Raw genomic sequence first — 17,318 nt, forward strand, 5'->3', positions numbered from 1 at the left:
GTTAAGCACATTCATTTTTCAAGTGGGGAGAAAAGAAAAAGGATAATAGTTTTACAGCCTAAAACTCCCATAGGAGCTTCTGTAGAACACTCACAGAATCAGGAGTGCTTAGTTTGCTACTGTGCAAGAGAATTTATCGACTTGATCATTTCTCTTCCATATGATTCTTTCAACTCTTATTACAATCAAGTCAAGTCCTATAAAGAAAAGAAAATAGGGCTGGAGAGAAGGCTTAGAAGTTAAGAACACTTGCTACTCTTTTAGAGGATTCCCAGCATTACATGGCTCTCTAACTCCAATTCCAGGAGATCTCACACCTTTTTTTCCCCCCACTTCTGGCTTCCTCAAGCACTGCATGCATGTGGTATACAGAGAGACATGCAGGCAAAACACCCATACACATAAAATAAAAATAAGTCTTTTAATAAAAAAAAAAGAAAAGAGACAAAAATGTTGGCTTAGAACGTGAGTATATTTCTGTTTGGGGTCATGAAGATGTTTTAGGGAACACAGGATTGTGTTTGTGGGTTCTTAGTCTGATAGGTTAAAAAAATTAAAAGTGAACCTAGAAACATACTTGAGGATAGTTTATTTGATTTCAGAGGAGCAGACAAACAAACAAAACCTGACAGGCAGGCAAACTGGAGATTTGTGCAGGTCCCCAAAGGAGGGAAATGCATTCAAGTTAGAGGTCGAAGTAGTAGTTTGGTTTAGCAATGGAGATCCACAAGCAACTGCATGGCCATGGAGGGAAAGAACAAGAGAATGAGAATAGAGAATGTTCAGCATATCAGGGCAAGCAACTTTTGGTGAGTGACATGTTTAGCAGTGCTGTTCTGTTAGCAACTGCATCAGTGGAGGGGCATCTGTAGTATACAAGTTCCAGTTTCATTAAGTAGTTGTCCTCAATATGGTTTCAGATGTGTTTTGTTTCTTCAACCTTTGGATTAGAATGGACAGTTTTCCTGAGGGCAGATTCCTCTTCAGGTGATTGATAGGCTCATTTGAGTTAACTTTTACAGGAGGGGACAATAGTATATTTTTGTAATTTGAGAATAATCTTTTGGGCATATTAGAGTAGTGTTTACTCAGGGTTAGAGGTAGAACTCAGGTCCCATTCTTTGCACCAAAAATCATGTAACAGAGTGAGTAGGTTAAATAATTAAAGAAAAGTAAAAAATAAGTTATAAAGCAAATGTAATTGATTATTACTTGTCAACTTTATAATATTTAAAATTAGCATGGAAACACCTCTGCATGTTACTACAAGGGTATTTCCCCAAAGGTTTAACTGATGTAATATAGGCAGGCATCATTCTGTTGTTTGGGTTCCCAACTGAATGGGAAGGAGAAAGTGAGTAGAGCACCAGTTTTTATTTCTCTGCTTCCTGACAGCAGATTTAACGTAGCCAGCTGCCTCATGTTCCTGCCACAATGGCTTCCCTCCAGTAATGGACTATACTCTCAAACTTGGAGCCAAACCCTTCCTTAACTTGCTTTTGTCAGGCATTTTGTCACAGAAATGACATAAGTAAATCAGGGTAATGGCTGTTCTTAAACAGAAAGAAAGAGCTTCTCCTAATGAGCATCCAAAGCCTGAGTATCAGCACCTCATTCTCCCTTTCTAAAGCTGGTTGGAGGTCCTGGGAGTGGGGTGGAATAGGTGTGGATAGGACAGTCAGCCCATTCTGATAATTTCTGGTGAGCTACCTAACTCATCAGATAGATGTACATACTTGTATATGTATCCTCTAGATATAATTCATTAATGATAATTTCTTAATTGTAAATGTTAAGGCCTTTTAATAATACTAATGAAAATAAGACATCAAGTATTGTCTGTGTCAACTCCGCTTCTTCCAAAATATAGCAGCCTATGTATATGGGTAGAATTCAATCATCTCAGCATTTAACCATAATTACATGGTAAGAGTAGCATGAGGTCACCCCTTGGAATTATTCCCAAGAATATACCAACAGTTAAGTATCCTTTCAGATTAGATTAGCACCAGGAAGCTTATTTGATTTCTAAATAATAAATGTAGCTTAAGAGTATTTATTTAAGTAAGTAGACTGAGTTGAAGCAAGAAAAACGGGAAATTAAGACTCACGGGTCTTTGATTCAGTTGTATTACTTAGCTCTGTTACCTTAGGCAAATAGTTTCCATGCTTCAGTTTCTTTATCCACAAACACTGATATTTAAAGTCCTTTCTAGTCATTAAAGGTCTATGATTAGGTTTTATACTTACTTTGCACTTACCCAGGAGATTAAGAATCTTTTGGGAAGGGAAAAGGGAAAGGCAGGCCAGAGTGAAAAAGAAAATGAACCCAACAGGGAATACTAAGAAATCAAAGAGGAACCAGCAGAAGGAAGCTAGCACTGCTGTGGAGAGTTTCCGTGTTAAAAATACAAAGCATACACATAAAGACCAGTTCTGCTCTTGGCTTCTGTGTTTGCTGATTATGTTCTCTGGTCTTGGTGAAATGTCAGCTCCAGGGAGATGATTCAGTAGTCTCTTATTATCTGTGGTTTTTATTTTCTGCAATTTCACTTACCCAAGGTCGACCGAGGGCTGAGACATTAAATGGGAAAACTCCAAAAATAAACCATCTGTAAATTCTGAGTAGTGTGCTGACCCGCAGGGTAGAAGTTGGAAGCATCCCTTTGTCTCGAATATTCATGCTATATATGCTGCCCACCCATTGAGCTACCTACCACTTAATAACTTTGTACTATCTTTGCACTGCAGTGTTTATGTTCAGGAAAACAAAAGGATGAGCATCTGTAAAATGTTTCCTTTAGGGGGAGAGATGAAATTTTTCAGTAAAGAAGCAGGGGGACAATGTCCTAAGATTTATAGCACAGTAAGATTTATTTATTTATTTGTTTATTGAGAGAGAAGGGGGTGGGGATCACAGTCATACGTTTTGTTTTGTGTGTGGATGCGCATGAATGTGCATATGGTGGTCAGAGGACAGTCTCAAGTGTCATTCAAGTTTTCTCACCTTTAGTGCAAAACATGGTCTCTCTCATTAGCCTAGAACTTTGCCAAGTAGGCTTGTGGCATGAATTCTTAGTGGTATTAATAATTAAAACCAGAAGTCATATATTGGGGATGGGGTGGGGGAAGGAGCTGGAAGATCAGAGAAGCAAAGCAGCCAGCCACTAGCTTACTTCTACCTCAGACCAAATGGATGATCCTACTCTATGAATCCTCAGACTTCTTCAGATTGACTGCTTAGACTGTATCTGTCTCTACAAATCCTCAGACTGTCTCCCTCCCCCTCCCCCGCTCTCTTGTCTACTCCCGCCGCCTCATACTCCTTTCTTGAACCAGCTGTATCACTCCTTGTCTCCACCTCCTTAGTGCTGGAATTAAAGGCATTTCACTGCAAGTGCTGGGATCACCTTTGTGTGAGGCCTTGAATTAACAGAGATCTGTCTGCCTCTGTCTCCCAAGTGCTGGGATTAAAGATGTGTACCGCCACTGCCTGGCCTCTTTGGCTAGTAGCTACTGTAGCTAGCTTTGCACTCTGATCTTCAGGTAAACTTTATTTGTTAGATCATAACCAAAATATCACCACATAGACTAGCATACCAGCCAACTTGGAGGTATCTGACTGTTACCATGTGGTGGTTTGAAAGAAAATGTACCGCAAAGGGAGTGGCACTATTAGGAGGTGTCACCATGTTGGAAGAAGTGTGTCACTGTGGAGGTTGGCTTTGAGGTCTCATGTATGCTCAGGCCATGCCCACTATCCCACAGCACCTTTTCTAACACGTGTCTACCTGTATGCTGCCATACTCTCTGCCTGACAATAATGGACTAAACATATGAGCTGTAAGTGAGCCACCACAACTAATGTTTTCCTTTACAAGAGTTGTGGTGGTTATGGTATATCTTCACAGCAATAGAAACCCTAACCAAGACGGTCCACTTTCCATCTTGCCATTACTGAAATTAGAAGCACACACCCTGGCTTTGTATTTGAGTTCTGGAGACTAAGTTTAGGTTCTCCTGCCTCTAAGAACTGTCTCCCTAGTTCCCCCTCCACTTTTGGAGTCAGTCTCATTCTGTAGTTCAGGCTGGCCTCGAATTTACAATTCTGCCTCAGCGTCCCAAGTGCTGAGATTATAGCCATTACAACCTAGCTGACTTTTGTAATAGTATGTTGTCATATTATTGTATTTTAAATGTGAAAACACAAAACATGTATTGAGTTTGCTAAAAGATATGAAATCCAAATCTTGTATGAGATTGAATTATTTAAATCTCACTTCTAACTATTGTTAACTATTAGTATTACATTCTGTAGATATTAGCCAGTAAAATTAGATTTATGATTATTTGATTCATTGTGCTCCTTTTCACAGTGTTTTTTACTTACATCTTATGTCTAATTGCCAAGCTTAGCAATCTTTACTTTGATGAATTACATAAATTAATAATAGAGACCAGTACCAAGTTTTGTGTTAAATGCTCTATTTATATTTAATATTTAATCTTTTCCCATTAAAGCCATGTAGATGTGGAATCTGAACAGATCTGTGGAATCAGAGATCAAGAACAGATAACTGGACTAAGTGGGAGTTTTTGGGGTAGAAGATATAGATATGGTTGGCATTCTGACCCTTGTATACCTCTATTTCATCATCAGCTACTTTCCTTCCTGGCCTTTTAGTTGTACCTTGCTTAATCAGCTTCTTGTTTTCCTTGGAATAAACCAAGTGCATGTAAGCCTGGAGACTTAAATGTTTAAACGGCTGAACTTGAGACTGCTCATTTTCAGGCAAGCAAAAGATGGAGTGTGGACAGCTAATCCAAAGAGGCAGACAGAAAGCACACAGGTGTTTGTGGTTTTAAAAAAACAAAAACAAACAAACAAACAAAACTTGTTAGCATGTCAGTAGCATGGGGCAAGAGCTTGACACAACTCTATGTTACAACCAACACTAGTTTTGAGTTCTTTGCAGAGACCTCTGCTCAAATAAAGCTAGGGTTCTTGACTTTGCTTCAAAAAAGAGTTGTGGGATGAGCCAGCATGGAAAAGAGTGGAGTTTATTAGGAAGAGAGATTAACATGCGTTTAAGCAGGAGAAGTATAAAAAGAGAAACATTCAAGGAAAAGATAAGACACTCCCAAATGTGGGTGTGGGATTCACAAGAAACAGTGAATCTTAAAGTGTTTTAGCAGTAGCAATAGCTGTTTTGGTGGCTTTCAGGCTACATTTCAAAAGACTGCTAATGCTAAGCTCCTCCCCTCTTTGATAAATGAAATTACAAGACTGTTCTGGGGGCACATTGGATAGGACTTCTGGGCCACAAAAGATTGAATAAGGGGCTAAGACTTTTTTTCGGTAAATATAGTTTCTTGTGAAATTCCTATGTGTGTGTGCATGGGTGTAGTAAGTCCTTAATCATTATTCATTGCTAAATATCTGTATAAAAGGAATATATGTCTCTATGGGTAATCTTCACAGTACATGTTAGTTTTGCTTAACATCCCATCTTTCTATCATGCTTTTGAATAGAAATTTTCAATTGTTCTCTTTTGTTTTTTAGTGAAATAGGAAGTAAAGTTGTTGACTACCAGTGCAATGGTAGTTTTAAAAGGTGTTTAAAGGAGGTGTTTTAAATTCAACGTGAGAGACTAAGGTATGAGATAGTTGGCTAGGATAATAGAATAGCAAATGGGCTCAAGTAGCATTAAAAACTTATTAGTTTAGTAGACAGAAATTTCAAAGTTGGACCAGTCAACGTGATTGATTCTTTGTCTTTACCTTTCTACTGTAGCATGAGTAAGAGTTGATTAAAAGCTAAACATAAGTTACACAGAGAAACTCTTGTCTCGATAAACCAAAAAAATAAAAAATTCATTGTTAAAATTTGACAGTGGCAAGGATAATGGGCAAGGTGATTATAATGATGGCTTATGGAACCCAACGTGTGTAAAGATGGGAATGAAGAAAGAGGGAATAAAAGATAGTAATAATATGTTAGTACTGGTCTCTGTGAGGTCAGACAATTGCTGGACTAGGGTTTTTAAGGGAAACAGATAGGACAAGCCATCTGAATGAGATCTTGAATTTCCATGTAAGAGCGGAAGAGGGTCATGCTGTAGTATTGTTAACTACAATGGAAATAACCCTAAGAATGGGCAGCTGAGGTAGGTAGAGGTGTAGTCATTGTTAGAAAGAGAAGCTATAAAGGAAATTGTGGTAAGGATAGTATGTATTGAAATTGAAGTCACTGTGAGCTTAATTTAGAATTGAGTTGAAATTTCTAAGTTTAAAGATGCCTGAGTTGTCCAAATATACAACTTTTAATTCTGCATTAAAGAAACATCAGAATAATTAAGTTGTTATACAAAGTACATTATTGTTCAGTTTTCCTTGTGTGTAGATGTTATTGATTGACTCTGGGGCATAATTGATTTCTTAGCTCCATGAGACATACGGAAAATCTTTCTGCAGTCCATAGGAGTTAGAGGAGGAAAGTCAGTCGTGTTAGTTCTTTAAATGTCTTTGGTAGTAGTTTGGTATTCAGAAGTGCTAGGGACACTCTGGCAGCCAAATCAGAGCCATAAAGTAATTCTAAACTAGGGCAGCAGAGTCATTATTCAGCCTTTCAGTTAAGTCTTCTTTAAATGGTGGCCTCCCCTGGTACTTTACCAGAGTACTTTATTGGGACTTCATTTAAATGCAAGGCTGATTCAAAGTAATTATGAAAACAAGAATTGCATATTTAAAAGTGACTTGAAAAATTGTAACACTTTGTGATTCAGTTTTTTTATACAGAATTAGATTTAAGTTATGTAGATGAAAGTAGTTTGAATAGATACATTTATGAGCTAGCACATGTTATAGTAGGTTATTGTAGCAACAAACATAATTCAAGTTACCACATAGTGTGGGACATTTAAGTTGATGCTGATTCTAGCTCTTAGGATAATTTTCTTTTTCTGAGGTAAATAAAGTAAACTAACTTGAAATATTTTACAAAATTAAAAAAAAGCAGAAGAGCTGTCTTGAATTTAATTTGAGAAAAGGTTAATTTAGGGCACACTACTAATGGGGGGATTCATTTCACTGAAGCTGTAGTATGAATGAATGAATATGTTTGAAAGGAAGAGAAAATGATTTAGGCAGGGAACAAAGAAATTGGACTCACCTAGCAATCTGCTAAAGAGAACAAGAACAGGGGAGTGATGTTAAGTTGCCTGCTTTAATTATGCATTTTTTTCCATTTTTTTGGTATTTATTTGCATGTGTATGTGTGTTTGTGGGTGGGCATGAGAGTGCCACAGCTTCCTATGGAAGTCAGAGGACAACTGCCAAAGTCAGTTCCCTTCTTCCATCACATGGGTTCTGGGGATCAAACTCAGGTTGTCTGAGTTTGTTTCAAAGCACTTTTATCTGTAGAGACAGTTCACCAGCCCAGTATTCTTATTTTATTTCTAACTTGTAGATGCTTTCAGAGTGGCTTTATCCATCACAAGTTTTAGATTGTCTCTATCCTTTTCCCTAGTGTATTTGCAAGGTTAGAGTAGGAAGCTGTGTGATCTTATAATGAGATGTGTGAGACCACTATGTCCTAATAAATGTTAATTATTAACCTTAACCAAATAGTTACGTCTTGTAGTAGAAAGAAAATGAGATTTAGAGTGAAAATACTGGGTGGATTTCTAAATTTCAGAAAGTTGCCGTTCACATTTGTAAAATGCTGTTTGAAAAGACTTCGTGACATCTAGTAAAATATGCAAAAGCTTTGTAAATTCCAAAGCACTGTGCAGATGGAATGATTATTCAACCAGCAATTAAGTGCCTTTCATGTGCTAGAGTTTCAGATGAAGTCCATTTTGTCATCTCTTCTGGATTTAGCATTTTTTTAAATTCATAAGTTTATAAATTATGAAAAATTTAAATTATTTAATACTGTTATATAACAGCAAATAATATTCTTTTGATCTAATGTTTTTGGATTTAGAATAACTAGACCAGCTTTGTAACTAATACTATTTTGTTTCTGAAAAATTGACCTGTGAGCTGGATTGTGTAGGGAACACTTACCCAGCTGTGGGAATGCTGAGGCAGGAGGATTGTGAGATCCAGTTTCCAACATCTGTCAGTCAGTCAGCCAACCAGTGTAGTTTTTGAAGGTAGTTTTTGTAGTGCTTGAAGGTGAGTCAAGTAAAATAATTAGTAAAATTAAATTATTTAAAATGAGCATTTATTTACCAGATATCTTAGTTTTTCAAGTATACTGTTGTTTGGTGGCCTGGTATTCCCTGTATTCTTGAGGCTGCCCTTGGGCTGGTTGTAATTGTTCTGGATTATCTTCCCAAATTCTAGGCTTATAGGTTTTATTTCTTCATATATTGCAGTTAATGTGTTTGTTTGAAGATCAAGATGTTACTCCTCAGTGAATTGTGCAAAATTTAACATAAACTGAAGATTTTTCGCATTTTAAATATATTGACTTTTTAAAATGATTTTCAGCTTGTAGATTTACTATTTGAGGTAGAAGAGAACGTATAAGATACTATTATAGCATAGTAGAATGTTTCTCTCTTAAGACTTATCCTCAGTTGTTTTTCCTTCCAACTCTGATCTTATTCTTGCTCTCAGTGGTTATCATGAAAAGTCTGTTTCACTCAGAACCAACCTGACTTGTTTCTTATTTTAATGCTACTTTTTCACACTGATTTTTGTTTTGTTTAATAAAGTTGACATTATTTGGGACCTACTTACTTTAAAAATGTAGTAAAACCTTAGTCAAAGTATATTTATTGTAGTTATTGCACTTTTAACTTTTCTACTTCTTCCTTGCCTAGTACTTTTGTTTCTATTTTGATTGTTCTGTGTTTTTGAGACAGGGACTTGCTGTTCATGAACTCACTATGTAGCTGGTCTTGAACTCTTGGTCTTCCCTTAGTCTCCAGGTCCAACTCTCTAGTACTAATTCTGAGTATTTATATTAATAAAATAGCATATACTTTAAAAATAGTTTTGTTTGTTGAGACCAGGTCTCAATATATGTACCTGGACTAGGTTTGAATTCACTGTGTAGCCTAGGCTGGCCTCAAGTCTAGTTGATTCTTCCATGTCAGCCTCCTGAGCACTGGAAAGCTCAGTTCTAACATTTCAGCATGGGAACAATGACTTAATGCAGAGCAGACAAGCATAGGTCATTGTTTAAAGCAGGAATCTTAAGAAAAGAGCATACAAGATGTTCAACTGAGCTAGGCAGAAATTCTACCTTGGAATTCTTCAGAGTATTTAGAACTCTACTAGTGTGTAAAACATGAATTGACACTAATGTCTTGGATTTAAAGAGATATTAGGCTACATTTAATGCATTGAGCATAGGCAGATAGTAAGAAATGGCCAAGATAATGTTTGGTCATCCTACTGTATTTTGAGGAAAAACTAGTTTTTGTTTTTAATGAAGGAAAGACTTCATAAGTTTAAGGGCTTAACTACTGTAGGACTGACCCCACATTGGGTGCTCTTTCTAAGTCCTGGGCTGCTAGTACTTCCAAATGACTTGACTATAGTCATGTGTTCCTATGACTTTCTCCTCAGGCTTCATAATTTGCTGTAATGGTCCTCAGAACTCAGAGAACATTTACTATTACTTGATGATGAGATGCAGGTAAACAGCCATATGAAATGGCACATAAGATGAAGCTAGAAAGGCTCAGTGCAAGTAAGATCTTTGGTCACTGTGGCACATGACTATGCTTACCAGCCAAGAAGCTCTCTAAACACATCGTTGATGTTTTTTATGGATGCTTCATGATATAATTATCATTGATTAAATCATTGGTTATTGAAACCAGTATCTAGCCCCTCTTCTAAGAATGTTGAAAGTTTCAACCCTGTGTTAACAGGATTCCTTTGGTGAACAACCTCCAACTCCAAGCCACCTCATTAACAATGAAATCAAGTGTAGTTCAAAGAGGACTGTGAGATCACACACACATCTGACTGGGAAGGAAAAGGAGTTGCCTTTCTTGAATATCAACAAAGAAGCATGTCTCTGTTGCTCAGGGGGTTCTAAAGGCTTTGGAAGCTATGCATGCTAAGAACTGAGGGCACACACCCAGTAAGCACTTCTTGCTTACTCTTGTAGTACAGATACTGATATGTATTAATAACACATACCAACAGCATGGCAGCAAGCTAAGTACTTTAGAAGCTGCATAGAAAACACCTCTAAAATTCCTGGGCCCAAGTGGTTCTTCTGCCTCTGCTCCAAAGTAGCTGCCCTGGAAAGAATGTTTCATTTCTATTTTTTAATTTTCAACAACAATAGCAAAATGCATACAGTTGATTGTGTAGTTTGATTAAAGTACAGATATTTCTAATATTTCTCAGCTTATAATGTCTGTTAGGTTCTGTTTCAGCACACACACATACTTTAGAAGTACTTTTTTTGTGAGCCATTAAAGATGTGTTGAACATTTATTCTCAGTAATAAATGTCTTTAACAAAAACAATGTTCTTTGAAAAAACTGTTAGCTACCAGTAAAGTAGTGTGTTGACTGCAGTTTTTCCATTCTGTCACTAGCTCTGTGCTTTGACTGGACTTTTAAAAGAGAAATTGAAATAAGGTTGAAATTTATTGACTTTATTTATAGGTAAGGAATAAACAAATGAGAGGAGTCCATAGAACATTGAGGTACATTGTTATTACAGTTAATGTTACAAAAATAAGAAGACAAACTGGTTATAGTGTTCCCAAGAAGAATTGGGTGGGACCCTTGAAAATCTGTTTCTCATAAATTCCCTTTTGTCTCTTGGATGGCTTTAAAGATGTGACCCTTTTAAATAAATGGTTGTCAATTATATGCTCACATAATATGTATTTTTGACAAATTTTGTATTTTCAGAAGATAAGGGACATTTTAATGGTTAGTGATAAGTTGCTTTTTCAAAGAAATCTGAACTATGGAGAAAGCATTTTGATAATGTTTGGAAATGTATCTATCATTTATCTGTGTCATCTACAAATACTGTATCTTTTATTGGCAGCAAATCTGCTGAAAGACAATATTAAAAAGTTAAAAGACTGTAATTGACCTGGTTTACAGGTCTGTATTCAGGCAACAGTTGATTCCATAAAACACAAGGAGTGTGCTGGTCCTGCAGACAGAGAAGGGCTGAGAAAGCAGAACAGAGCAAAAGGCAGTTTGAAGGTTTAAAAGTTACTTTCTTGTGGATGTTGCTAAAGCAGTTGTGTGGGTCAGAATTGGCCTGCTTAAGGACTTGGTTATTACTATCTGTCTCTGTTTCTCCTCCTCCTGAGTTCTCAGGCCAGATGGCTAACTTAGTTTGGGTATGGTGGGCAAGGACCTTCAGCATGAGCAAATCCATTTTGTTTTGGTCTGTTGGAACCTAGTAGAGGAGCTCAGGCCAAAACATTGACTGCCAAGTTCTGTTTTTATCAAACTGAGTAAAGTTTTCCTGTGTTCTCTAGAGAAACATAACCAAAAGGACACAGACATATATATGTTTATAAACAAAGCGGTTTTGTTTTGCTTTGCTTTTTATTTGCTTTATTTCTACTACTGACAGAACTTGGACTACATGGGCAATTAAGAATTGGGAACACAAGACCCATGATGGTGAGAGTAGAATAGTTTCACAGTGGATCAGCAAAGTGCAACTGAAAGGAAGAGTGGAAACTCCTTTCCTAGGCTCATAGAAAGTGACAGAAGTCAAGATGTGAGGCAGAACTCACCAATGTGCAGGGGATGAGGGAGCGCCTGTGTAAGAGTGCCAGGTAGCTCCTCAGCACAGCCCCATGAATATGTCCTCCTCACCTATCTGCTTATTAAGTGTGGCCCATTGGAAGTTAGGAGCAAACGGTGAGGTTGTCTGTTATTTCCTGTAGCCTAATGGCTTTATCCTCACAAAGGACAATCTCCTTCTCCTTTGGCTGCTCCGTGTCTTTGGTTTCCTGAGCCTGTCTTCACAGTTGTTTCCTCTGCTTCCTCCTTCCAGTTCTAGACACAGGGTATGTGTGTCATTGCTAGAGATTTGTTGTTTCACTTTACAAACCCATTGCTAGCCCTATGTGAATGGTGTAGTAGCGTGTGATAAGTACACACTAGAGAAATTTCCATTAAATAATTGTCTTATGTGGTTGTGGAGACTTGGCAATACAAAAATCTGCAAAGGATACTTAGTTCATAAAGAGTTACAGTTGCAGACCAACTCTATCTAGTATTTTGTTCTCATTTAGGAAATGGTGGGTAGAGCCAGGGGTTTCCTCTTATACTTTATACTTAATTACTTCTCTGTACAAATAATAGAAACTGGTTAAAATATTTGTGGATACCATTTCAAGCTTGTTCAACCCATTCTTGCTTTCCTTTTCTAGGATCAGTTCGATAGCTTAGATAAGCATACACAATGGGGAATTGACTTCTTGGAAAGATACGCTAAGTTTGTTAAAGAGAGGATTGAAATTGAACAGAACTATGCAAAACAATTGAGGTAAGTTGATCTATTTTTTCACTTTTTAAAAGGAAGTTACATGTTTAAGCAGCTTAATATTGTACAGAATAAACCTTGTGTTTTTATCTGACTTGGTTTGAGTTAGAGAACTAGTGGTTAATTTAGTTAAATCATTGCCTTGTACCTTGGGAATTATTGACTAATTAGATTGTAAGTCACCTTGATTGCAGAAAAAAGACATTTAAAATCCTTAAATCTCAGAGCAAAGGGGGAGACCTTGTCTAAGCAGCTAGAGCCTGCTGTCTTCTTTAGTCTCTTTCCACCTTCTAGCCTCTGAATAAAATGGTTCGGTGACTAAACAAACAAGATCTGGAGCATGCAGTGCTTTACACTTTCACTCTTCCCTGGTATTTATTTTTTAGAATTCTTTCTAATGCGCTGAACTTGAGAATTTCTAAGTCTTGGGAGTGGAGTTTGTGCAGTGCTGAGCTGAGCTTCTATGTTAAAATATTTATTGTCAAAAATATTTAAAGGGAAGTTTTTAAATCTTAACATTTGGTAGAATTACTCTTAAGATTTTGTTCAAATAACACAATTATCATTGTTTATCACAGTTTTACAAGTAGTCTTGCTGGAACTTGATAAAAGTAATGCTTAAAGTTTGAAGACCAGCCCATAAGAATTTTAGCTGGGCATTAGAGGACAAAATTCCTCTAAATAGTCACACATGATTAAAAAATCTGGGCATAAACTGCTCCTTATTGTAGTTCTTTTTTCCTTGTTTCTTTTGTGTTTAAATGCCATTCAGCACCCTCCTTTCTACTCCTTCACCTAGATTTTTCATTTCACACTCTGCATCTTAGACAGGCACTCTTCTCCGTTACATGGTTAAGAGAGGAGAGACTAAGGGAGAGAAAGGGGGATGAAAGCAGAGGGAGACAGGAGGGAAGAGTACAAGTCTCTACTACCTTTTGTTTGTTTTGATGTTTTTCCAGACAGAATCTCACTTTGTAGCTCTGGCTGTCCTTAAACTGACAGAGATCTGCTTTCCTCTGCCTCTACCTTGCAAGTGCTGGGATTAAAGGTGTGTACCACCACACTTCCACCTTCATTTTTCTAGTTATTCTAATAAGATATCCTTTTGTCATTTTGACTAGGGTTGTGTTATATGCTTGTTTTTTGAAATATGTTGAAATGATGATACTGAATTGACTTACAGGGAATGGTAGAAGAAAGATAGCTTAAGATAATAGATCCAGAAAGAAGAAATATTTGGGATAATCAGGTATATCCTGTAGTTAACTCACTAGGTATGGAATGACAAAGGTCAGGTATATCCTGTAGTTAACTCACTAGGTATGGAATGACAAAGGTCAGGTATATCCTGTAGTTAACTCACTAGGTATGGAATGACAAAGGTCTGGTATATCCTGTAGTTAACTCACTAGGTATGGGATGACAAAGGTCTGGTATAATGAGTGAATGATTTGTAAAACTCTTATTTTTTTTAACTATTATGATATTGTTGATAACATTGACATTGCAACAATTTCCTGTTTTTCTTAAGGCTCTTTTCATATAAGAATACAAATAGGGAGCCTATCAGTATTTTACTAATAACAGTGATGATACCTTAGATATTCAAAATTATGGTCTGGGATTCTTAAACCTCCGAGAGATTAACATTCGAAGTTTACTTGTGAACAAATTAAAATTGCCATCTAATTATTAAAAAGTACATTTTATTACATTTATGGGTGTTTTGCCTACATTTATATCTGCACCATGTGTGTGCCTGGTGCCCAGGGAGGCAGAAGAGGGCATTGGCTCTCCTGGAGCTGAGATTATATGGTTGTCAGTGCCATGTTGGTGCTGGGAGCTAAACCTGGCTTTCTGAAAAGCAGCCGGTGCTCTTAGCCCCTGAGTGGACTCTCCAACTCTCTCATCTAATTTGAATTTGTTCTCAATTTTAACAAATAAAAATTTATAATTTCAGGTTTCCAGTACAAGTTAAGTGAAGACATAAATAAAATGACAAATGATAAAAGGTTACAAACACAAACCAGACAAAATATAGGAACAAACAGAACTTACTACTGAGGCCCCCAAGAAAATATACCACTGTGTTACAATAGAAGAACAAAATGAAAATGGATTGGAATGTGTCTAGGTCCTCAGGAAAAATGTTAGTCACCCTTTTCCCCCCCAAGAAGATGTCTTCTAATTCAGCATTTTAGTTTCTTAACTATTTTGTAGAAAACACATAAACATGAATGCACAAAATTATTCATTGCAGAAAAAAAAATAGGATTTCCTTCTAGAAATACCTTCCAACATATGAATGGTGAAAAATACTGTTGTATATAACCAGTTTAAACAACTAGCTTATTTAAACTTAGAAGACTGTTCATATTCAGTCCGTCAGTACAAAAAGCAGGTTGCAGAACTCAATAGTAGATCTTACTGCTTGTTTGTATGTATAATTAGGTAAAAATTTGTGAAATTTGTATTTTGAAGAACTCTAAGATTCCAGGTGTTCCTAGTTGTTGCTCTTGTGGACAAGGGAAGGGGGGAGAGGTGTTTTTACTTTATGCATCTTTGTGTTATTAAGTTATTTTCAGTGACTTTGTACTAGATTGATAATTTAAAATTCTAAGCAAAGAGATGATATACTTGGAAAGAGTGCTATTATAAATTGCCAAACAAAATAATTTATAAGGTAATACTTAATCAGTCTACAATATCTAATTATGGAGGATAACCCCCAGATCTCAGAGAGTTATAGTGGATTCAGTTTTGCTAGAGTAACAGGACTGACTTCCTAATCAACATTCAAGCTTGTCTTGTGCTCTTCTGAGACTGGTGATAAACTGTGGATTCACTTACTTGCAAGGGAGGGGTGGATATTAGTACTTTATTGAAGGAAGGGTGCCTGGAGCTCAGAATTACTTATTAAAGAAATCTAATTTTATAGGGAGAAATGGGACTTGTTATGACCACTCTGTGTGAGGATTTGCCTCTGTAAAGGAGTGTCACACCGGCCGGTCGTTGGTGGTGCAGGCCTTTAATCCCAGCACTTGGGAGGCAGAGGCAGGTGGATCTGTGTGAGTTCGAGGCCAGTCTGGTCTCCAGAGTGAGTGCCAGGACAGCCTCCAAACCTACACAGAGAAACCCTGTCTCAAAAAGCAAAAAACAAAAAAACAAACAAACAAAAAAAAGGAGTGTCACACACTTAAGGAATTTGTCACATTTCTATCCTAAGGGTGGCACTCAGTAGTAGGGTTATTTCATTAGATAATGTTGAAGGGCTTGGGTAAAGAAGGTTTGGCAGGGGAGGCATTTTAATTTGAAGCAGGCTACTCCTTCCTCCTTTCTGCATGGAGATTTGTTGCTTTGGATGAATGACTGGTAAATGATTGAATTGTCAGGTGCTGTTTATACTGTGTTTTTTGTTCAAAAGGGAAGAGGCTTGTCTTGTTTATTTCCTCCTCTTTTAGCTACCTACTCCTGGTTTTGTTACAGAGGTAGATTTCATGTTTAGGAGACTGCTGCTCATTGAGGTTCTCTCTGTTCCTTTGTAATAACTGTATTCAGGTTGTTAAATATCCCCTTTCTTTTCCCTTGTGGGGGCTGGGAGCAGAGTCTTGATACTTAGCCACTTTGACCTCCAACTCACCATCCTTCCTATCTGAGCCTGGGTTTCAGTCTTGTATCATCATGCCTGCTCCAGTTTAAATACATTGCAAGACAAGCATTTTGATACCAAGGCATCCTGTGCCCACCTCCTGTTATTCCTTTTTTTTTTTAATGTTTTAAAATTTTAATTAGAAAGAACATTATTTTACATGTCAATCCCAAGTCCTCCCTTTCCCTCCCTTCCTCACTCTCCCCCCCCCACCCAACTAACACCCTACCTATCCCATACCCTTTCTGCTCCCCAGGAGGGTGAGGCCCTCCGTAGGGGGTCTTCAAAGTGTCATATTCTTTGGGATAGGGCCTAGGCCAACCCCCTTGTGTCTAAGCTCAGGGAGTATTTCTCTATGTGGAATGGGCTCCCAAAGTCCATTCCTATGCTGGGGATAAGTACTAATCCACTACAAAGGGTCCCATAGATTTCCGAGGTCTCCTCACTGACACCCACATTCAGGGGGTCTGGATCAGTCCCATACTGGTTTCCCAGCTATCAGTCTGGATTTTTAAATTCTATGTTGTTGTTGTTGTTGTTATTATTTTGCAACAGGCTGTCCTGGAATTCACTGTGTAGACCATTCTGCCTCCAACTCAAGAGATTTGCTCACCTCTGGTTCTGAGTGTGTGTGGGGGTGGGGTGCAGGGATCAAATGAAAAACTTTATGCTTGCTTTGTAGACATTTTGATACTAAGTTGATCTCCAGTTCAATTTTTACTTTAATAGACTTGTATATGTAAATGGCAGGGATTAATTAAAATTTCTCAGTAAAAAAGAGAAGCTGTATATGCACAATAATTGCAGTATTATATCACAGACGTGTGGCTGTGTAAAATTATATCCTCTAACCTCCACACTAGAACACCCGAATGTGATAGTGTGGGATACTGGGAGCAAGCTATACTGGAAGGCAAGAATCCTATAAGCTAGTTTTCTCTTAGAACAGAAATCTCTTTGACTTACTTTTTAATTGGAGATTTTGTATTATGTGCATTTGTATTCTCATGCCAAGCTGGATAATTTAGCTGGGTAAGTATACATTGAACGAATGTATGAATAAATATTATTTCCAACTAACTTAGATTCTTATGACCTTTGATGATTCACTGCTCTCTACCTATACGGGAGTTTGGTGTCATGTACATCACTGTTTTAAGGTTACAC

The 17,318-nt window shown here is 37.3% G+C and overlaps 1 protein-coding gene across 1 annotated transcript in view; it reads left to right on the top strand.

Moving 5' to 3' along the window:
- Fnbp1l (formin binding protein 1 like) overlaps nt 1–17,318 on the top strand; it is a 73,873-nt gene that overhangs the window by 15,034 nt on the left and 41,521 nt on the right. Inside the window, exon 2 of the mRNA XM_027395644.2 lies at nt 12,390–12,505. Coding sequence (XP_027251445.1) covers nt 12,390–12,505 — 116 coding nt within the window. The remainder of the gene's footprint in view (nt 1–12,389; nt 12,506–17,318) is intronic.

The sequence above is a fragment of the Cricetulus griseus genome (assembly GCF_003668045.3).
Source record: "Cricetulus griseus strain 17A/GY chromosome 1 unlocalized genomic scaffold, alternate assembly CriGri-PICRH-1.0 chr1_0, whole genome shotgun sequence".
Lineage (NCBI taxonomy): Eukaryota > Metazoa > Chordata > Mammalia > Rodentia > Cricetidae > Cricetulus > Cricetulus griseus.